The following is a 24,045-nucleotide window of genomic DNA, read 5'->3' as shown; positions in this document are numbered from 1 at the left end:
CCACTAAACCTTTCAAATTAGCATTTATATAATATTTTAAGCATTCAGGTCATATTCTTCTTAGCTACTGATTGTATAAGAACAAGACAAATCAGCAATAAATAATAGCACACCCTCCTCACCAACTTTGTCTCTTTATCTAAAACACTCAATGCACATTGAGTTTGCATTCTTGACTGCTAGCACAGGGACTAACACATATTCCATGTCCAGGTTTTCTGGTAACAATCTTCTGCAATCTCTGTTTGGAATTTTTTAGACTCAAACAAATCTGTTAAAAAAATCCTACTCAAGTGGTACATAGTATATGCTGAAGAAACAACTAAAGTATTTACAGCAAGCAAAGTCAGGTCAGCACAAATCACCTACAGTTTCAAGGTTTTCCAGTCAAGGCTCCTACAGTTAGGCAGCTAAAAGTACATGTAATTAGCACATATTTTGAAAGGAAATCGTAGTTGCTTAACACAGAGTCCAGTCACTTAGTAAAGTTCTAAACGGTTTTGATAGTCTGCTCAGAAATACAAGCACAAACAAGCTTCATGTATTTCAAACTATTTCAGCTGCCATGTCCTGGGTTTTGCACAAACCACAAAACTGAAAGTGAAGAACCAAGCTCCCTGAGAGAAAATCTGGTGAGAAGGGAAAGAAAAAAGAGCACTTTGGCTCTATGTTCCTACTGTAACAGCTTGTGGTCTACACTCACTCTTCTGGTAATAGACCAAAGTTGAAGACATTTTCTTTCACTGCTTTGGACCTCACCTCCTTACTGCAAATACAAGTAGAGTGAAAAAATGTAAATGTGCATGATTAAGTGAATAAGGCCTTTTTAAATTGCTTCTTTCATTTTATAACCAAATACACAGAAGTCACAAGGTGTGTTAGTTTTGAGAGGAAGGGCATTTGGGGATGGTTAAGTACATTATTAAAAGAATATATTAGCATCTTCCCATGCTGATGCTTCTTGTCACTGCCATGTGCAGCTCTGACACCTTTCAAGTGTGAGCATCCACCAAGATTATCAGCCAAATTAAGCTACCTGAATACCAACCAAACAAAAAGAAAACCTGACTTCTAGTCAGATTTAGATGCATGTTTTCTTTCATTTCCTCTACTGTCTGATTTTCTTTTGCTCTTTTTCCCATCAAAGTATTGTTCATGTTTCACAGTCTGCCTGCAAATAACAAAGAACATCTTCCTTATTTCAGCACTGCCAAATGCATTCCGAGTAGCCAAAATAAAACTTTACAGGTAGATTTCTGTGTTTTGATGCTTACATCAAACAGGAAAATCTGGACAACAGTCTCTCTGTTTTAAATGCTAAGCCCCTTAAGCACTGTCTAGTTAAGCAAAATTCTAGCCCAAGCATGAGCACGGATTTCCAAAAGATCAATACAGCGAAACAAAAAAAGCGGGCCATTTGTTCATTAGTTTATCTTAGAGACAAAATAGAAGGTGTGCTAGAAAAAGCCTGAGGAGCCCGAACTCAAACTAACAAGGACACACATGATCCAAGTAAGGTTCCAAATTCTTATTAGCAAAAAAAAATGCTGTTAAGATATAATTATGCCAATTAAACTAATATTAAAAGCAGAATAACAATCAACCTTATAGATTAGCAATTATTTTGCTAATGCTAATTAAGGATTTTGGGAAGAAGAGTAAGTGGTTTATGCAACTCAGTTTATCGCCAAATTTTAATTCATGCTATGAGGAAAACACATCATCTCAATCCAGATCAAATCACTGGTGAAACAGACATCTCTACAACCCTACTATCGTGTGAAGGAGAAGGAACAAAGATATTAAAACCTTCGACCACAGAAAATGGCAAGCATGGTGGCCAAATAAGAATTCCCAGACACTTTAGAGCACAGGATGTGTAAAGATTTCATTACATCATTGACTAACCTTTGTTAAGCTTGTTCAGTGAGACATAACAGAGTCACACACTCAACGACATCCCACATTCAAGTCCAAAAACTGTCATAACTTCAAATATTACTAATCTTTTAACTCTATATTGCAACTGAAGTATATGTCAGCATGTCCTATTAGGCTGAAAATTGCTCCATTGTTTGAAGTCAAGATGCAGCTCCATAGCAGCGTGAGCCAACCTGTGCCACAGCTGCAAGGGTTCTGTTCTTTCACTTGCCCTCTAAACATAGCAGAAGTAATCACACCAACGAAAGGGAGAAGGCAGAATTTTGACAGTGGCAGTCCTAGTCCACATCCTCTTAGCCTGCTATGGCACAACACTGAACTGCTGCATAATCTTTTTAAGCTTCCCAAAACATGAGGTAGGGAATCATTGCTTCCTTCTCAATTAGATTTGAAAGGCAAGTGGGTTTTTGTAAGGAATACTTGACAACAGCAGAAAGAAAAAACTGTTTATCTGCAGCCCTTCAAAAGATGCAGATACTTCCACATTCTCTTCTTACAATAATTTCAACAGCAGTGCTGACTTGTATACACTTTCCTTCCTGAATTCCTATCACTAAGCCAGCCCATTTGCCCTTGAAGACTAATGGTAAATCAGAGTGAGAAGTGATCCAACTGAAAGCCAAGAGTTTCCCATGCCATCTTGAGTTATTTTTCTAGACACATATATGCAATGATTTAGTTCACCACACTGACAGTTGAACAGGTAAAATACAGGAGAAAGCGAGCAAGTTCCTTGCCTTGAATGGCAAAAGCTCCTACAGTATACTATTTTAGCCAAACAATCAGACATAGCCTGAGCGTATAGATGTAGAATCTTTTCTCTTCTACTTGCTTCAAGACCTAAGCAAATACACTCAATGTGAGGCCATAATTTGATACGGAACAGAGGAAGAAACTCACCTGTAAAATTCTGACATTTTGATATCTAGCTGCTGTACTTCAGCCTTACTGAAGGGCAGACAATTTTAATAATAGAGTTGTGATGGCTTTATGAAGGAGAATACTTTATCAACCTGACAGATTTTTTGTGATGAGACAAACTCTGTGGAAGAGCACAAAGCAGATGTTGTTTATCTGAGCTTTAACAAGGTTTTTAACACCAGCTCCCATAACATTCCCATAGGCAATCTCATGCTAGAAAAGTGGACAGTCAGGTGGACTGAAAAGCACTCAAATGCTGGTCTCACGGAGTTGTCATTAGCAGCACAAAATCCACCTGGAGGGCAGTCACTAGCGGTCAGCCCCGGCACTTGGGGCGTTGGCCGAAACTGTTCAATGTCTTCTCTCATCAGCCGGGCATGGAGCAGAGCCCTCAGCAAGTCTGTACACAACATAAACTGGGAGGAGTGGTTGATACAGTAGGTGGGTCTGCTGATATTTAAAAGCCCCTTGACAGCCCAGAGAAATTGTCCACCAGGGATCTTACCAAGTTCAATGGGGGGAAGAGACAACTCCTGCACCTTGGAAGAAATAGCTACACATATCAGGATAGACTGGGGGCTGTCCATCTTTTCAGAGGAGACTCTGGGTGGACCTTGAATCAACAATCACCGTGATGCATGCCTTGGAGCAAAGGCAACCAACAGCATGTGGAGCTGCATAAGAAGAGCCTTACCAGAAGATGAAGGAAGGTTATTTCTTACCCTGTATTCAACCACGGTTCCAGTTAGGAGTTACTGAGTACAAAGAAAGATACAGACATATTCAAATCCACATGAATTCCAATTCAGAGGGACAAAAGCCAAACACAAAAATAGACTCCTCCCTCCCTTCTCCCCTTTCCTTCCTCAACAACAACAACAACAACAACAAACAACAACAAAAACACCTGAGTAAGCCAGAACAGATGTAAAAAGCCTAGGGGTTACCTGAGTGGGTTGCTTGGAAGTTCCTGACAGGCAACTATTGTTAGAGCTGGGTATGTAGGATTTCCCACTTCAGTTATAAAGTAGGAAGCACCTGGTCTATCTGCAGTCTACACTCTGCCTGAGTTATCCCCTTGAGACCTCCAGAGCCCAAGGCTACAAAAGGTTTTGCTGCTTTCTAGGCATACTTAGCACCATGAAATCAGAGGTGGGAGCACACTAAAGCAATACAGGATCTTTGAAAGTTATGTCTACACATGCACACACAATTTTTAGAAGTCTGGTAACATTTCCAAGAGTAAATAACATCTCTGGAGGACCACATGAGTAAAAGCAAACCAAATTTTTCAGTTGCAGAAGTATCAGGACCTTGTTTCATGGCCCTGTGGCACCAGAACACTCTAAAGAAAAGGCCTGACAGTCTGAAGAAAAAATCTGGTTTAGGACACCATTGGGAAAATAAATCTTTTGCAAATATTCAGGATTAATTGCAAAAATCCGCACAGTCACACCAAATCACACCTCATCCTGCTCACACATTGGCTTAGCTCATAATGAAGGAGTGTGTCATCTATCATATAGACTTGATGTAGGAAATATGACATTTTTTCCTCATTTCCTCACCTCTAGAGCAGAAATGCATGGTGAAAACTCTGGTATAGAACAACCACTAGAATGCAATACATTCCCTCATAACTCATGTCTTTCAGCACTCATGCCTGTCACTGCAATTAGCATTTCATCTGTGAGGCTGCCAATAAATACCAAGTCTCATATTAGTCTATTTGCTCATGTCATTTTTAATGAATGATGAATGACATTTCATCCATGTGTTCTAAGATACTGGCAAGAAATATATTTATCGTACACAGTAGAGCCTCTTCATCTGCTGTTAGCAAAACCTTGTCTTGACAGTCAAAAAGTATTGCTTCTCCATCCCCTATCTGAAGTATATGAGACAGTTCAAGTATCATTGAATAATAACTGCAGTTCTCAAAAATACTGAGGGTATAAGTAAAAGCAGAAGTCCTTCTCTGATGTACTTTCAGTCATAAAAAATTCCCTTTCTTGTTTATCGTGTTACTCAAAAAGTTTCTTCACACATTACAGGCATGTGATAGACAAGGAAAAATTATATGTATGGCATCTTCTCCTGCGACTTCATAAAGTTTGGAATTATGCAGAACCTTCCTGCCTTAATTTCAAGAGTTTAATTCTATTAAGTGATTTTTAATTTCTCAAACCAGACACTGTTGACTTACACATGTAAAATATTTACTTTTTGCTTCTGATAAATCTATCATGTATAATTGGCATTAATTAGATAAGTCATGGTGCAGGGCAAAGATTATAAATTATTGATAGTACACAAGAAATTGCTCCTGCATGAAATAGCAATGAAAAATTTCTTATGTCACTTCATAATTTATCTGCTTTGTATGTTTAGAGCACTTTCTGATCAGAGGCCATATGGAAAAATACGTATTTCACCAAATAAAACATGCACTAATTTTCAAATAAGGTAGAAAGTGTGAGAGTAAATCAGATACCCACCTTGTCAACCAGTGTCCGAAATCTGGCCGATGAGCCCACTGGACACCAGTCTGATTCAAGGATCGAAGCAGTCGACAGCAAATAAGGATGATCCATGGGGTTGCTAAGCTTATCCACTTATCTGATCCTTTTACCAACTCTGATGAAGAGGTGGCCTTACCCAGTTTTGAATTACTTGCTGCTGGAATGTCAATATTCTTGCACTCAGAGGTTTCCCCGATACTATCAAAATTTTGTTTCACATTTGTGTTATGTTGAGGGTCACATTCTTTCAGAAGAAAATTATTTCTACAAAGTTCCTGACACAACACCAAACAAAGTGTATTGATAAGAAAATACCAGGTTTGATGTTCCTCTTCTATAAAACTGCTTGCCCCCAAACTCAACACATGGCCAATAGTTCCAGCCAGAATCAGCACATCTATTTCTGACCAACTTGAACTGGACACAACAGGACTCTGCAAAGAAAAAAAAAGAAAGGACAAAAAAAAAAAAGTATTCACAGTGTGCTTACAGCAATTTACTGCAATGAAAACAAAATAAATAGCAGAATAACTTATTTCTATCTTAACAAATTTCAAAAATTTATAAAAGAATAATTTCAGTGACACATACGTAGCACTACAGCATAGTAATAATTTTTAAAACTGCATTCTGTTTAAGGAATAAAACTTCTTTATGAATAATCAAACTGTACAGCTTAAGATTCTCTATCACCCTGTAACAGAAGGTTCAAAAGAAGCTCACATCCTGTTGCATATTTGTAGAAGCAAAAACAGAAATCCTGCAGAAATCTTGATATATACAGATAATAGGTAATTCTCTAATAGTTGAAATCTGTGGTATCTTCAATTCAATACAGTAACAGCATTCACTACTCAACAAAGTTACTACTTGATGGCACCCCTTGACCTTGCTTAGCCTGAAATGTGGCTTTCATCATAAAACCTACTTTAAACCTTTACCCATCTATTATTTACTTCACAAACGGTGCTTATCTAAAACAACAATACTTTTTGTCTAATGCCTTCATTAGCTCAATTTCCTGTTCTCAGCAGCTAATTGCAATTGCCTTATCATGTCTACCTTCAACTAAAAATAGGGCTAAAGAGAAAGCGTTAAGGGCAGGAGGAATTTGAGAGCACTCAGTTCATAGCTGCTATCAGGTAAAGAACCATTCCAGCACACAGAGAAAGCCATAAAAAGACCACAGAGAGACACAACCATGATAAGTATGCACTAAGGAAGATCATAAAGATGACCAAAACTCTTCAGCCATTAACTGACAGGCCAACAAGAAACCACAGGCGTAGAACTGAAGAGCGTCAGTCTGGACTCTGTAACAGGTAAGGGGGAAGTGACAGTGCACGGGTGTTACAGACATCTGATAGCGCCTGTGGGTCTGTACCAATTCATTAAGCAGAGCCTCTAGAAACTGTCAAAGGTGGGGAAGAGAGGGTAATGACAAATATGCTGGAAACAGGGGCAAAGTAAAGTATAAGCAGGAGACAGATCACTGACGGAGCCCTGTGCCTGGTCACTGTGTTCTTTCCTGTCCTACTAAATCCTCTCCTATCTTCTGTTCAACTTCACTCCCTGTCCCACCTGTGGGTGCTGCAAGATGACACTGCAAGTAGCTGGGGACAAGCCAGCACGTCAAAAATTTGAGAACAGAGCAAGTAAAAGCAAGCACCAGAGGGCACTGGAACCAGCAGAAGCTTCCTAACATACCTTAAGAAATATGATACAACACATGCTTGTGAAGAATTTTGGGAAAGACACTGTCAAATATCATACATTACTATTTTATCTAGTCTTGCACTATTACAGAATTCCATGGAGTATCTCTTAAACTGTATTTTAAGCGCCTAATAAAATGAAACTTTAAAAGTCAGACTGAAATTACTGCATGCCATTTTTACTTCAGAACAAAGATCTCTGAAACTACTTTCACATTCATTTCTTTAACTGCGTATTTTTACCATATCATCCTCCTACATCTGACCTATGAACAAACTTTAAAAAAAATCTTGAATATTCACAGGGATAAATTTCATAGAGAACCTACTAAATTAAAAGATGCACAGTGTCAAACCAAGCTGACCTTTGAGCAGATAACAAGAAAGCAGGTATAAAATATACAATTACCTCTGAGCATCTCAAATGCAAGGAGGACTCATATTTATGACTTACTGACAGCAGCTTATGTATTTTTGTTCAATAAGCAAGACAATGAAAGACAGAATAAAACAAACACACGATGCAAGACAGTTAACATTATCAGGAATTTTGCTTTAGGAAAAAAAACTTTAGCAAAATCAAAACTTAATGACATGTATGTTAAAGAATGCAGGAGCTATAATTACAATTATGACCTATTCACATCTCCTTAATTTCTTGTGTTGTTAAAGAATACATGACATCAAAGTCATTTTACTTTAAAAAAAAAACCAACACAAACACACAAACAAAACCCCACACAACCAAAAAAGTCCCCATGAGATCACACACAACAATAATGGGGGAAAAAATACTAATAATCTGAAAAAATGCTCAGGTTCAATTCAAATTTACTAGCATTTGAAATTTCTTTGGTGTTCCAAAGACCACTCAGGTTTGTTTAGTACTATATTCTAAAAAGCAAATAAAATACCATAAGCTGGTATTTGGAACAAAAGGACAAGGTAGTCTCTGCAAAGACCAAAGAGCATGAAAATCACAAAGCTGGGGCCAGAACAGTACATGACGGATCTTCAGCAAGTTTGAATTCCAATAATTCTATCATGCTGACCTTAAAGATCTTGGCTAACTAAATAAATGAGTATGTAAGCACCATCTGTTTGCAGAGACAAAGGAATTTGAGATCTTAAATAAATGAGAATTAACAAGTCAGTGATATAATTTGTCTTCTTTGTAAGACATAACATAAAATCTATAGAAGGATTGGTCTCTTGTATCTGGTTGCTGTCAGCAACTGATATGAAAACTGAAGAAGTGATGCACTATCAACAGGGAACATACAAAAACCTCATTAAAATGATGGCATTAATGTGAAATGTCCCAGGGTCAGAAATCTGTATTTCTTGCCTGCTTGCCTCTCACAACTTCAATGAAAGGAGAAAAAAAATACTCTTACATTCATATCAAAGGATTAAAATCCAGGGACATTTACTAATAAACCACACTTCAGATCAGAGTTAAACTACTATGCAAAAGTAAAAATTATGATGCAAATTTTAATCACCTGAGCCTTGATAATCTTAAGAAATTCTGGAAATACTTTCATTGAAGTTTTCTAAATTCACTTCTAATCCCTTATATATGAGCTGTGCATTATAATGAATGCCATGAGTATGGTGTCATATACAGTTTGACCTTAGATTATTTAGATTGTACCTAGTTTTTTACATCTGGTTTACAGGCATTAAAATGTAGGTATTACTCTGATATTCACAGCTCTGTTTTTCCAGCTGCTAAACGTTTCCAGCCCTCAGGTACTCAGCAGACACCCCAGATACCAAAAAACCTGTATGAGTCTCAGTTTGTTTGATATCTTGGCAAAAAAACTTTCAACAGAAAGTTTGTTTAGAAATCTTTAAATGCCAGGTTTCAAATGATGTAAGCATATAATCTCCCAAGCCAAGGCAGCTTGAACAATTGATGTATCAGCACCAGTATTTAAGCAATATAGAAAGTGATCTCTCAGCCCTATCTTTGCACATAGCTTGCTCGCTTGCAAAAGTATCAATATATAAAGGACAGAGCACACGCACCTTTGATCATTAAATTTTGAAACTTCTTCACTTTGAAATAAAATCTCCTGTAGTCTGTGTTCTGAGTCTTATTTCAGTTATCTGGGGTTTTTTTTGTGATTAACCATCTACAGTTAATGCCTGAGAAATTCTGCAACTACTTTTCAGATGAAAAACATTTTATTTTTCATGCTCAACATCACTCACAATTTAAACACTTACCATTATGTTCCTTCCTGATACTCAAGCTCCCTGAACCCAGTCTTGGTTCTCTATGATGGTAACTTTTCCATGACAAAGTACTACAAATCACCCTTGTTCCTACATTTTCACAGCAGTTTGGGATAATTTTTCAACGCTATCTGGTAAAGATACCACCCAATCAGCCTTTTTCTCCCTCAAGTCAAAAATGCAAAAAGTATTTTAGGTGCAATTGCATAAAAATGTAACATTGTTGAATTAATCAAGAATAGCAAACAAAAGAGGAAAAACAAAAATACTGTTACATTAACAAGTGCTTTAAAATAAATTGAAAGAAGGACATTTTATAGATGTGATAAAAACCCACTATGATTCTGCATAATGAAAATTCTCAAGATCTCTACTTGACAAGCCTTAACTTCTGTATTCTGATTTCAAAAAACTGATAGTTTTTTCTCCTATCTGAAAAAGTGCAAAAAAAATCCCCAGAATCAGTAGTAGTAAATACCATGCCTAAATCAACTACCAAGCAATTAGAGTGAAACTACGAACAAGAAGTTAGAATTTTTAACAGTTTTCTGGAATTCATAAAGGGCTGCAGAACTATTTAAAGCCTGAAGTATCATTAAAAGAAGGGACTGGTTCTGCTAGAAACACAGCAATCAGAATCTATAAATAACAGTCAGGAAGCAGATGCTAACACTGCCTGCACTGGTCTTCAGAAAATTCATGAACTTGGTAATCAGTTTCTATATTCAGCCACAGTGGGGAAAGAAAAGCATTACAAATGAGAAGCACTTCAGAGAAATCTTTAGAAGTGAACGGAAACAATTTGAAGGAAAAAGGCTCTGAAGCCATTAACAGGAGAGCTTATCTTAATTACTTTTAAAATACCTACAATTTTATTGTATAGCTTGAGCTTAGAAAAGGCTTTTTAGCTTTTTTTTTAAGCAGAAAGGCCAAGATTCAGGATTCCACACTCACCATCAGAAGACCAGGGCTTCAGAATTCTTTCAGAAGTGAACCCACACATAGATTCACAATGTGGAGATGCACATGTCATAAAACACTTGGATTGAGAGCTATTTTAGCATAAGTAATATCCACAATTCACACAGAAGGCCCTTTGAGATCAACACATTGTATATAAAAATAACCCATTTCTCCCCCAAAACCTAGGCATTCTACTGGAAAGGGGATGAAAGACAGAGATGAGTGTTTGGAACACATCTGCACTAGAAGCAGCACCAGATTCACACACTGCTCCTTTCACCTTCTCTCGGCTCTGTATTTGTCTAAGTAGACCCCAAAAAAAAAATCACCATATCATTCTACAACAGCTCTCAGACTTGAAAAAACCTCATCAGAACCAAATCACTGCTTTTATACATGTCTGAAATGAAGACACATACTAACTAAACCTACAAAATATTTCAAGCTTTCTTTGGAACTTGAACAGAGACAGCAAAGCCTCCTTGACTGATGCAATGAGATACATCCAGCAATTCAGTCATCTATGGAATAGAAGTGAAATAGGATGACAAAAATGTATTTCTACAGGTCTGAACACAAAGTCGTGTTTGTCCCAACCAGAATTCCTACTGTCTAAACTTCATAATATATACTATATATATAAGATATATATATATATATAATATATATATAATTATAATTATATATATATATATATATATATATATATATAATATATATACATAATATATAAGATTCCCACATTTTCAGATATATCTTAGGTAGGAATATGATCACAGACCAATATGGGATGGAGAATCCAGTATTTTTTATTTCTATCTGTCTCAGCCCTGGAAAAACAAACATACACACAAACCTAGAAAACACTGCTGAAAACCTCATTTGTGTATTATGAACTTGAAGCAGATGATGGAAGGGTGTTGAGACATTAGAACAGGTTACCCAGAGAAGCTGGGGATGACCCATACCTGAGGAACAGGATAGATAGAGCTCTGAGCAACATGGTGTCCCTGCCTATGGAAGGGATTCAGAAATGGATGGTCTTGCATATCCCTTCCAACCCACACCATTCTATCATTTTGTGATTCTCTGAGACTATCCATCTGGAGAAGAAATGTATTAGCTGTTGTCATTGCTCTCCCTGCTACTTAAGTGGCATGTACGTAAATTTTACGCAAGTCTACAAAATGCATCATATTTAGATTTCTACTGTTTACTAAAATTAGAAAAACTAGTAACAAGATGAAAAACAAGTCTATCTTTCATAGCTGTGTTTGTTTATCATTGCATACCAAGTACACATAAGACTTCTACATGGGAACATTGATTATTATTTCAAGCTTATATTCTTCTAAACAACTAGCCCAAAATTACAGAAAAAAAATACAATCTGGTAGAGTTTGCATAAAATACATTAGCAACCATACTTACAAGAATTTAGATTTAAATTTAGATTTAAATTTAGATTTAAATTTAAACTCAGGAATTACAGCACATATCCACACAGAGTACAAAATTAATCTTTGCTCAGGAATACTGAATTTTCTGAATTGTAAGAAATACAGCTGTTACAAAATGTTTCTTCAAGTCAGAATGTTTGCTTTTTTCCTTAATAGAGCATGTTGTCATATCACTAAAGCAGTGTATTTGCCATGTTTTGTCACACATTTTAAAAAAAAGTGCAAAACCCCCAAGCTTGATTCTTAGAAACATAGATTGATGAAAGACTGTACTGCAGAGATTGCACCATCAAATGGAGTACTATGACCAGTGAAGCTATTGAACACCAGAGACCTTTGAAAAATATGACTAACAAGTAGTAGAAAAAACAGCTAGAAGCTGTTTTATGGTGTGACTGACAGCTCTTGGCACACTAAGTTTCACAGTGGAAAAAAAGACATTGCAAATTCTATTTTCTTGGAATTACCTGTATTCTATTGAACACAATAAAACTCATCAAGTAACATACTGAAGGTAACTCGTCGCACTGAGAACACTTAGAGAACTCCAAAGATTTTTGACAAACTCTATGCCTTAAGCTAAAGAAGGAGAAAAGACAGATTAAATTAGCTCCTTCTATTGCATTTTCAAAACTATAAAAAAAAAGCCCAAACATTAATAAACCCAAAACGTATACAAGAAAAGGCATACTGGCAAAGTATATTCTTCTTAAGAGCATTACTGTCTTTTTTATCAACACTGTCCTTTATGAATATTGTTGTAAAATATTTTACATCTTGCTTTAATTGCAACTGTGAAACCTAACTATGTAAAAACATAGGATTTGTACCAGCATAACTGTTTCTGATCTCATAAAGCCAACCAAAAAATACTGTACAGTATTTTAAATTTTTTTTTCTAATTATGTCAAAACAAGCAATTCTTAGATCTTCCACGGTCGGTACCACGCCACAGTGACAACAGCACATCTCAATCACAATTTCAAAAAATAATACATATTCATACTACATAACAAATAAGATTTTCTTTAAGCACACACGGAGAAAACAAAACTTTAACTGACAGTATTATAAAAGATAAAAGACGGTATATGAAAGACCGCACATGAAAGATAAGACATTTTGAACCATAACTAATACATGTTCTTACCTTTGGTGGAAGTCTGGAATTCTCAAAAATCTTTGCAATAGCAGATAAAATACCACACGTGAGTGCAGAAATCAGCATCATCACTCCAACTGCTGTTAACCAGGACATACTGCAGAAATAGCACAAACTTTCTGCTGATGTGCATACAATGACATGAACAGCACAAAGCATCAGACATATCAAGTAAAACAGCAGAGAGAACAGTGGAGGGGAGAGGGGCACTTCAAATTCTGCCCGCTTGCTCAGGGCTTTTGGAACACTAAGCAAAAGCAGTAGCAGAACCTAGAAAAAAACCAGAGGATTAATACTTTCAAAACTGGGGTTAGCTAAACAGTAAAAATTCACAGAAAAAATCATGCTCTTGTCATCCACATCAGTCTGCTAATATGCATACTTCATTTAAAAAAAACCTGTGAAGAGTTATGTTGGATTTCTTTTCCCCAGTAAAATATTATCACAGAAATGGTAGAACCCAGTATTTTCTTTTCGTTTATTAAAGGCTTAAACACACAAGTTTCCAAGTTTAATATATCATCATTTGCCTCCTTACCTGTAGCAACGAATGACAGGTATGACCTTCATTTCCTGTAAAAGACCTTGAACTCCCAGTATGAAAATAGTTTCTAAGCAAACAAATTTGACCCATTGTTTGTCACCTGTAAAAGCCTGAGGTTAATACACTCTGTCAAAGGCAATTTATTTCCTGTATGAGAAATACATATGTATGAGATCCTGCTGCGTTAAACAGCTTCCCAAACAAGGGGAAGTTCTCATACTATCACACAAGTGTATGCTGAACTTCTACCTTACCGATTCTCCCAGTATTTACTTCGTGTACCTCTCCTTATCTTAATTGAATCTATTGGTTTTACTTTCACTTTGCTCTGACCTGCACACAGAACAGGCAGAATTCCAAGTTTTCTCTTACGGAACTGCTGCAGCAGAGATGAACAACACAATGAAACTTCCTGCTACTCACATACAAACCTTTATCAGGAAGTGGGAAAACTGGGAACTTCAGCCACACACTAAAATGCTTTGCAAGTTGCAGAGATGGAGTTAGGACTAGACTGACCTTAATCAGCTGTTGCTAGGGCAAAATTAAAACAAATCAAAACAAAAACAACCATATCAGACCATTGTCAACCTATAATCTTTCACTGCCATTTGTGAAAACCTATGCCTAAAATTTTTCCCACACTACAGTGAGATACAGTAAAGCAGGCCAAAAAAAATAAGCTTTGCAGTAGTCTACTGCTTCTTCATATTCTACTCCATATTTCATTTTGTTATGAAAATATGCAGCTTTGAGTATCACACTCAAAACTTAAGTCTTACATTTCAGCCCATCACTTAAAATTAAAACAAAAATGGCACTCATGGCAGGAACATGCTCAAAGTGTAGATATCTACCAAGCTAAATTTAGGTTTTTTGAGCAAATGCACTGTTATCAGTTCATGTCTCAGAGGTATTTTCCTCATCTGAAATGCAGGATAATTGGAATTTATAGCACAGTGCAGTTTGAAGCGACATCTGAGTTTCTCTACTCTTATTTATTCAGTGAAGGTGGAAAATTGATATCAAGAAAAGAATATTTTGGGAAAGCAAGGCAGTTTCTTGAGTATTGCACCAGAGAAAAGAAGAAACTCCAGCCATTTTGCTGGAGTCTTAAATTTCTGTGGTTAGTAGCTGCATATTTCTTTGATGAAGGCTGATTGCATATAACACTTAAGATTTGTTTTCCAGAAATAGTAAGCATCTACAACTGCATTCCAGAAAAAAAAAAAAAAGTCCAGTACTTCAGATCTAAAGTAAATGTCAACAGCTTGAACGCATAGGTTCTGAAAACAAAGGAACAAAGAAAGATATGCACCTTCAGCTTTGCACCAAACTTTGTCCACCTCCAGATCTTCCATCTGCAGAGCAGGAACAGAACCTACATCTCATCTACAGAAGGGCACCGTGGAACTCATTCCTGTGAAGTGATCAGCAGAGTGACAAACCCCACTGAGCAGCCTACCAGAAAGCCGTTTCAGAAGCACTCTGTATGCAGAGAGCAGTGCATGGGAGACAAGGCACAGAGCCCTGCCAGGACAAAGGAGACTCAGCTCTTGAGTTTTTCCCAAATATCAGTTGGACAGATCCACTTAAAATTAACGATATGGTGTATATTACAACTACAGGAAATAAGAAGAAGTAACACTGCAGCAAGTACTTATTTCAGGGCTCTAAATCTATCACAACAAGGAACAACTCCTGGAAAAACAACAATTCCTGTGAAAATTATCCATATAAGGTATTGCCTGTTTGGAGCAGCTACACTCAAGATTAGATAGAGAAACAGCAAGGCATTTACTTGCCAGATTTTTTTTTCCTAATGTAGTAAAGCTACTCAAAAATAGAAGGCTAACTATGGAAGTAATTGAAGTTGTTGCACAACTGCATATCTACTGTAACTAGCTACACTAAAATGTAAGTAATTCCCATCAAAAGCACTCTTTGATCATTCTAAAGGCCAGACTTTACTTTAAAAGGAGAATTAATCCTGTCCACGCAGAATGCCAGCCAACCCTAAGAACCCATACTCAGTAGTTTTAAAGACCAGGAAGTGTATACATTACATATCCAACCACAAGATACTTTACTCCTGTGCACTTATCTTTTCCACAGAAAGATCTATTTTCATACCTCTATAATGATCACTGTCCCCACCATCATCGAATACATGTCATATTGTGCCACTTGTTTGCTTAATGAAGAACTCAAAGTCTTGAGGGCCTCCAAATATTGCTTCAGGACTTTCTTGCCAAGATTTAAGAGTATCTCGGAATTATTCCCCTCTAAATACAGTTTGATCCAATTACCATGGGATTTTTCTGCTATCTTAAAATGTTCATATCCAGGATCTGGAAAGAAGGGGAGAAAAGAAAAGAAGCAACAGGATCTATGAACAAAGTAATATTACTTGGAGATGTGATCATATTTTTATATTTGCTTGTGTAGTGTATAAAAATACATAATAGCTATGGCAGTTGAAAATTTTTTCACAGGTAAAAAATTGCACTACCTTCCTGCAAAAGCAAAACTTCTAACCTAATAAATTGTCAAGACCTCTAACAATTGACAAACTTATTGAAATAACCATTCAATTTTACCATGAGTTACCAGGACAAAAAATTCAAATGCTCCAGACACTGTGGGATGGGGGAAGGTGAAGAAAGCAAAGTTGTCCACTGGAATTACTCATTATCCAGAACACATTGTATAAACTCAGTAGGAAATAAACAAATAGCCGATGTTTAGGGAAAACACCAAAGGGGACAACACACACCAGTTGGCAGTATGGGTTGGTTGAGTGACAGTGAAGGATGATTGAGAACTGAAAGAATGGCAGAGCACAGAGGGTTTTAATCAGCAGTGTAAAGTCTTATCTAGATGGAGGCCTGTTAGTAGCAGTGTCCCTTCAGGGTTGACATCGGGTGCAATGAAGTTTAACTTATTCACCAATGGATTGGATGAAGGGACAGATGCCTCCTCAGCAAGTTCCCTGATGGCACAAAATTCAGAGGAGTAGCCAATGTCCCAAAGGGCTGTGCAGCCCTTCTGTGAGACCACAACAGCTGGAGGGATGGGAGGAGAAGAAACATCTGAAATTCTGCAGAGGCAAGTGCAGGGTCCTGGGCCTGGGGAGGAACAACCCCAGGCACCTGCACAGGCTGGGGGTGACCTGCTGGAAAGCAGCTCTGAGGAGAAAGATCTGGGGGTCCTGGTGGACAACAAACTGTCCCTGAGCCAGCAGAGCGTCCTGGGGACCAAGAGACCAACGGGATCCTGGGGTGCATTAGGAAGAGCATTGCCTGCAGGTTGAGAGAGGTGATCCTGCCCCTCTGCTGTGTCCTGGAGAGGCACATCTGGAGTGCTGTGTCTAGTTCTGGGTTCCTCAGGACAAGAGAGACAGGGAGCTCCTGGAGCAGGTCCAGTGGAGGGGGACAAGGATGATGAAGCACCTCTTCTACTAGGGAAGGCTGAGGGAGCTGGGTCTCCTCTGCCTTGAGAAAAGACAACTGAGAGGCCTTTTCTTAAGATATGTAAAAGTTTTCTGGGCACATTCCTAAGTAATGTGCCATGGGGAACACTGCTTGAACAGGGTGGTTGGACTGGATAACCTGCAGTGATCCAGTCCTACTCCACCTAATCTGTGATTCTGCTCTTCAAATACCACTGAATTTTCACTGAATACACTATGCATTCACAATTCAAATTCAGTTGATAACACATGGAAAGAGCATAACTTTCAGAAACTCCTATCTCACTGGAACTTATGCTGTGCATGAAAATTCAAACTTATCTGCATTTTTTTCTGAAAAGGAGATGTTTAATTTCACTTCACACTAATAGAACTTGCTATTTCCCTGCAATTTGACTTGAAAGGTAATGACAACTGAAGTACAAAACATTGATTTTGAAATTTTTATGTAACTTGCAGTTCTTCTCTTCTTAACTGAAAGAACGGTGAAACATTTGCTGTATCGTTTCAGACAAGAAAGGTTAAAACAATGACTGAAATAACTTTGATGTCACAAAGACTTAAGTTACAGCTCTTTTTCAATCCTCATAGATGAACAGTGTATTGTACTTTGGAAAAAAACCACTTTTTTTTTTGTTAAGCCTTTCCAGCAAAAGTACATTATTAAACCAGAAACGTTTTAAATTTTATTTCAAGTGAATGAAGTTGAATGAAGTATTTTATTCACAATTTGCAGAGTCATGAAAGAATCACGCTTACTATTTGCAAGTCTCTTATCATACAAGACACTTCATCATCTACATGTGGGCTGAATTCAAAGTGAGAATTTTAAAAGGCAATGTTTAATTCAAAATGTCCAGTCTGTTTTCCCATGACTTCTAGTAGACTCCAAGGCATGCTGACTCTGCTATGCTATGCAGGTGGCTTGCAGGGATCTGCTAGAAAATACAATCCAGCCAGCAGCAAACACCTGTGTATCAAGACAGCTGCCAGTGCACACAGAGAATTTCACTTCCTTCCTCTAGTTCTTTTAACTTTGCTATAAAGTTTCTCTTCCAGTATATTTGAAATAAGAGTTAAATATTCATACATTTGAGGACATCCACAAATGATCATCTAAAATGAGCTTTAATCAAACTGAGATTTGACATAACATTTTTTCATTATACAGAAGACTGAAATGAGTTCAAGCTATATTTTCAAACATAAATAAATTCCCTCAACATTTTCAGCTCTTGTCCTGCTCCCTTTTCATGCTTCTTGACTAGTCTCCCTCATCATTCCTTTTAGCATTTTCACTTCATTCTCATCCACTTCCTTCCATGTTAACTGCCCACCAAAACCATTGTGTCTGTGTTACGAAAGTTGACTTTCAGTCAAACCCTCATGAATGAATCATTTAAAGATCTTGCAGACAGAAATAAAAGACCATGGTTACCAAATGTCATTTGAGAACTCCAGTTACATTGGTTCAGTGGCACATCTATATGCAGGAAGCATAAAATAAGAAGGGTCTGGACACTAAGTTGTTACAGAAGCATTTTGATAACAGGCAGGTAATATTGGCAAGCCACTCCCATATGGGATACTGATAAGACAAGTCAAAACTGAAGCAAAATTCAAAGCAAGCTTGACCAGCTGCACACTTGGCAAAGCACTGGTGATGTTTTACTTGCATAGTATTACATTAGCAATTTGTGCTTCAGCTTCACTAGCATCTTAGCACAACCAGATGGATAAGCCTTGCAAGCATCTGTTTGACAACAATTTCACTTAGTTCCAGTCACAGGAAGCAATCATTTTAAAAGATTTTCCATTTAAAAGGAAAGAATGAATAATGTAAAAGTGACTTCTCCAGTTTCAATATACAAATGTCCCAGTAAAAGTCAAATTATTTTAATTTAATACAAGTTCAGGATCAGTCCCAAATTGAAAAGCTTGTACTCATTTTAATAACACCACCCAACTTGCTCTCAAGCATGACTCTTCATTCCACAGGAAAATGCCTTTCAAAGAAAAAGTCCTAGTTTATCATTCAACTACATGTTCAGAAATTCAGACCATGAGGGAAGCATTGCTAGATACTAGGGCTGCCTATCTTACACTGAGGTATGAACTTGCTCAAAAACCCAAAGTATATTTTTAGATACTTCTTCTTTCAGCTTTTTAATTTCTGCTACTATTTCATTCTCCTTTTTCTGACTTTTTCTTTAGCTGCAGGTATCCACATCTAAGGAAAACCTCATGCCTCACATTACAATTTATTAGCATATTTAAAAAAAAATGTTTTTAAATAATAAAGCCCTTAGTCAAGCTTCAAGTTTCTCATTTAAAATTTAGTTTCCTTGAAGATAGGTTTAAGTGTAAGGATTCTTTTGTACCTCAATAAAGCAAACCCCAAGTCCTATTAAATGTTGCTCAACCTCTTAGTTTGAAAATGCACATTTATATGAGCAAACATGGCAGGGGGGACCTGTCTTCTTTCTGCTCTTTATTTATTAACAGATATATCAAAAACACACCTGAAGATGAAATGAAATTTTTGTGTACTGTTACACTTTGCTTTTAACAATTGAGCAGCTGAATCCAGGGAAATCCATGGCTTCTTTATGAAGTAACTTATAAAGGTCATTTTGCCTTTCCATCTGACTATGACATCTGACTTCATCTCCATGTGTTATGAAGGAAACTAATATTCCATCATAAAAGAATTCATATTTTATGATACAGCTTAAAATGGGCAAGTCTTTTCCTACTATCACTGATTCAGTCATCATCCTCATGGTCCCAACAGCTGGTGCTCTAATCCCTGTGCTGTAAATTACAGCACTGGACAGGAATGCCATGTTTTCCCCTTCAGTAAATCTTACAGGTTTTTGTTACGTGAGACAGTTTTGACCTCAAGAGTTGAAAATATATATTTTTTTTAAAGCAGCAAGGCTTATGCTATCCTGGCCAGTATTTTCAAGTATATCTTTCACTTTAAACTGAAGTTCCAGTCACAGGGATTTCTCTTAGCATGAAACTGAAATGTTATGTTCTACTAGTTGTTACTATTAGCTGAGAATCTGCAGTGGAAAGCTTGAAACTGCAGCAGCAGTTTCAAGACGGGTGATGTCCAACTAAGCAAATGTGAGTAATGTCCAACTGACTCTATCTATCTCTTGGGGTTTCTTTCCCTCAAAAAACCTGGCAGCAGACTTTGCAGAATTCAGAAATTATATAGCCCAAGAGCTGTCAGCACAACTCTGATGAGCATTCAGATGCTTTGCAAATAAAGATCAAAAGGCTCTTTTGAGCAGGGTGAGCTAAAGATTACTGCTTAGATCTGTGTCCAGTCAGGTCTTGAATGTTTACAGGTATGAAGCCTACACAACCTCTCCTGCCAACTCACTTCAGTGTTTGACAAATCTTACCTAAAAAGGTTTCCTTTAAAGTTTTTGTGCGGACCACCAATCTGACTCTGGTTCCCCCTTGTTTATTCTCTCCCATCACATATTACCTACATTGATAAGGCCCCTCCTGAACAGTCCAAGCACCCTCAGCCCCTCCTTGTATGACAGATGTTCCAGTCTCTTCATCACCTTCATGGCCATGCACTTTATATCCATTAAATTAGAAGCCTAGCACCAGACCCAAGACTCCTGATATCTGCTCACCACAACTGATACAAGCGGCAGGACTGACCAGCTGATAGCTACCCTCCTAATGCCACCTTGGATGCTATTGCCCTTCCTTTTACAAAGGTACTCTGCTGCCTGATGTTCAGCTGGGTGTCCCCAGTCACCTTATGGTGGTTCTTCCAGTTCTTTCCAGTCAATCAAAATACAATCTGCACTGGTACATTGGCTTTACTTCTTCCCAGATGTAGAATTTGGCATTTTCCTTTGCTGAACCTTAAGAAGCTCCTGTCAGTCCATTTCTCCAGCCTGTTAAGGTGCCTCTGAGTGGCAGGAGACCCATGTATAGCATTAAACACCTCAGAGATTTCTACTGTGTCGTTCCCTTGCTAAGGTACCACTTTGTCCCACTGGCCAGATCATTGATGTTGAATAGTTCTGACTTCAGTGAATCCCTGTGGTTGATCACAGCAGCCTTCAGGAGGACTTCGTGCTGCTGATCACACTCACATTACCCCAGCAGCTGAGCCGCTTTTCAGTCCATCTCACTGTCCAGTACCTAGCCCAAATTGCAACAGGATGGCTGATGCACCACATGAGGACCAAGGATGGTGAACGTAGGACTTCCTCTGGTTGTCGAAAAGCTACAAATTCCATACAATCCAACTGTCTGAACTAGATGCCCGTACAATATTGCCCATGTTGGTCTGTGCACTAATCATGATTCAGAATATTACATCATCCACTCCCAGGCGCAGCTACATGCCTGTCACCACTCTCTCACATAAAGATCAATTTTCCCTCCTCACATTCCCAATTTACAATCTTAGAATTGCAGATTATAGGCTGGAAAGTTGCTTTTAAGATTATCTCACTGATCACCAGTACTGTTAATGGAGAACTCTTTTGCTCATTATTGGTTTCCAATTAGACATTAAGGCACTGACTTTCCAGACATGCAGCCAGTTTCTTATTCATTAGAGTTTATTCCTCAAATCATATCACTCTAACAACAGCAGCAGGAATGTTCATAGAGGTCTTAGCCAAGTCCTTAGAGAAGTCTAAATAGATGACACATCCTTTGCCCACTCATGCATCTACATCATAGAAGGACACTAAACTAGCCAGGCACAATTTGCCCATGGCAAAGTAGTGTCAGTAGTTTCCAATATGTCTTCCAGGAAGATCTGTTTTGTGATCTTAGCAAGCACAAAGGTGAGGCTGACTGGTTAAGCAGTTCCCAGGATCCTCCGTTTTGCCTTTTTTAAAAAAGAAGGCAACCTTCCTGAACATGAATCAGATTACTGAATATAACAACTTTTCTGCAAGGTAACATCTTTCTAAGGGAATCCTGACAGATGTGTATGTGCCTGTAGTGGGATAATATTTATCTTCACTTAAAGGCCATGCAAAACAAATGGCAATTAATGCATGCTTCTAAGTTGTATGTATTAGTCACTGAGTTGGTGACATTGTCTTTAAGTGTTTCTAAGCCTGTAGGATCCACATGAATGAAACAACACTAAACAAACAGAATGTACTGTTTCCCTGCCAGTCTTAAATGAACAAACCAAAGCATTAACCCGTAGCCTTGAACATCTAGGACATTCTAAGAAAAACAAGATCCCTCTAAGAAGTCCACAGAAACATTGGAAATTGACATTAAGACACTGTTAAAAAAGCTACCATGACTTGGACCTAGAGTGGCACCATATTATTGAGACTTTCTGTTACTGAAAGGAGAGAAAATCACTGTGGATGCTTTGCCTTCTGAACTCTTTCCAGTAAGACAGCACCTCCAATAAGTTTGCAGTCATAAGCAAGCATAAAAAATTCTCACATTTTTATCCTCAGCTATTTTAACTTTCATTTCTCAGATGAAAGATATAAGTTGAAATTAAGCTGTTCTCAGACAAAAAATAAAATTAAAATGAAGATATAAACCAGAAGGTGGTAGAAACCCCAATCTGTTTCACCGGTATTTGCAGAAATACTGTCAGATGGAGTTTTGTGATGGCATTTTCAGCAACAGAGTCATATCCTGAAACCCCTCAACAGGGCAAGTGCCTCACTTGACACAACTGGGTTAAGTGAAGAAATCCGTGCAGAAAAAAAGTCAGAAGATATGGAGCATGGATCCTGCTATAGGCATGTTGCTGCAACAAGGAAAATTTATTCTGTTGAGATTCCTGGACAAAGTTTAATTATGATTAGAAACTGTGATTTTGAAAGATAATTGATTCTTGACCTAGAATGATCATTTTGCTAAAATTTATGTTGCTATTCACTTTAATTATTCCTAATTGTAAAACAACTCCGCATTCTCATCTAGTTATTTTAATAATTCAACAGATTATAAATCTGTTTTTACAAGCTTCACAGTCACTTTAAGACAACATCTTCTAATGTTAATGGTAAAACGTTCTCCTCCACCCTCTGACTCAATTTTTGTCACAAAATTATCAAAATAACTTCATTATTTATACTGCAATGTGTATCTTGCTTCCTAATGAAATACCACATTTTGCTAGGTTAGGCTTAATTTTTCTACTTGTTTTTTAATCTTTCCTCCAAAACACACATAGACACATTTTTAATAAGCAGTTCTCTAGGTTCTCATTCCAAGTAAAGACATAAAAATCAAATAAAAAGATAACTTACCCTAAATTATATCAAGCTTTACTTGAAGCATCCTTTTATTTAAACTAGAAAATTCAGTCCATTGTGTTAACTCTCCAAATAGCTCAGAGTCAGTGCCCTATATAGGACACATCACAAAGAGCTGTTATGAAACCACTAAGATTTAACTACACTGGCAGACTTACTTTAATCTTACTACACCATTATTTTTGCTCTTTTGCCAGCCAGGAATATTAGTAGTCATTTTAAAAAAAAACTGTGTTCAGAAGGAGTCTATCAAAATAGGTTGCAATAAAGATTAAATTCAGTACATCTGTTCTGAATATTGATCTCAAAAGTGCAACGCCATACAAGCAATTTAGAAGTCCAAACTTTTAAAAATTGTTTTATAAACAATCTCCTTTTAGTATATCTGTAACAATTTTTTAGCTAATTTACCTTTTTCATATGCAGGTGTATTCTCTTGCAGCAATCTGCTTAGCTGGAACCCATTCAAGTGCACAAAACGTAGCTGTTCTCTCATTGTCTTGCCTCCAACAACTGGCAATATGAGGTTCCCAACACTGTTTCTTGAAATTGGTAGGCCAAGACCTATTGCCAGTGTGCTAGCTAAATCTGTTTGCTGCACATGTTCAGGTTGGGCTAGAGGAGCTAGAATGAACAAACAAAAAAAAAAAAAAAAGGAGAAAAAAAAAGAGAGAGGAAAAGAAGTATTTCAATAACAGGTCCGTTCTATTTCTCCAGAGACAGCTGGCACCTTATTAGTTTCAAAATTGTTCCATTGGTGTTAGATCAGCTATTTTAAGTGGTCTGCAGAGAGCTGACTGATCTTTTTCAGCTG

At 37.4% G+C, this 24,045-nt stretch overlaps 1 protein-coding gene across 8 annotated transcripts in view; it reads right to left on the bottom strand.

The window, feature by feature from the left end:
• PIGG (phosphatidylinositol glycan anchor biosynthesis class G (EMM blood group)) overlaps positions 1-24,045 on the bottom strand; it is an 82,308-nt gene that overhangs the window by 46,798 nt on the left and 11,465 nt on the right. For 3 of the 8 annotated variants that reach the window (XM_079330880.1, XM_079330882.1, XM_079330881.1), the window contains exons 6-9: positions 23,643-23,855; positions 15,606-15,823; positions 12,917-13,198; positions 5,361-5,818 (exon numbers count right to left, since the gene is read on the bottom strand). In XM_079330880.1, coding sequence (XP_079187006.1) covers positions 5,361-5,818; positions 12,917-13,198; positions 15,606-15,823; positions 23,643-23,855 — 1,171 coding nt within the window. Of the gene's footprint in view, positions 1-5,360; positions 5,819-12,916; positions 13,199-13,466; positions 13,578-15,605; positions 15,824-17,678; positions 18,009-18,092; positions 18,296-23,642; positions 23,856-24,045 lie in introns of those variants that run through there. The other 5 variants (XR_013777219.1, XM_079330884.1, XM_079330883.1 and 2 more) reach the window with 5 other exon arrangements.

This window comes from Erithacus rubecula (genome assembly GCF_903797595.1).
Source record: "Erithacus rubecula genome assembly, contig: SUPER_Z_unloc_1, whole genome shotgun sequence".
Lineage (NCBI taxonomy): Eukaryota > Metazoa > Chordata > Aves > Passeriformes > Muscicapidae > Erithacus > Erithacus rubecula.
The sequence above is the reverse complement of the archived record's forward strand: the minus strand, read 5'-3'. Positions and strand labels throughout refer to the sequence as shown.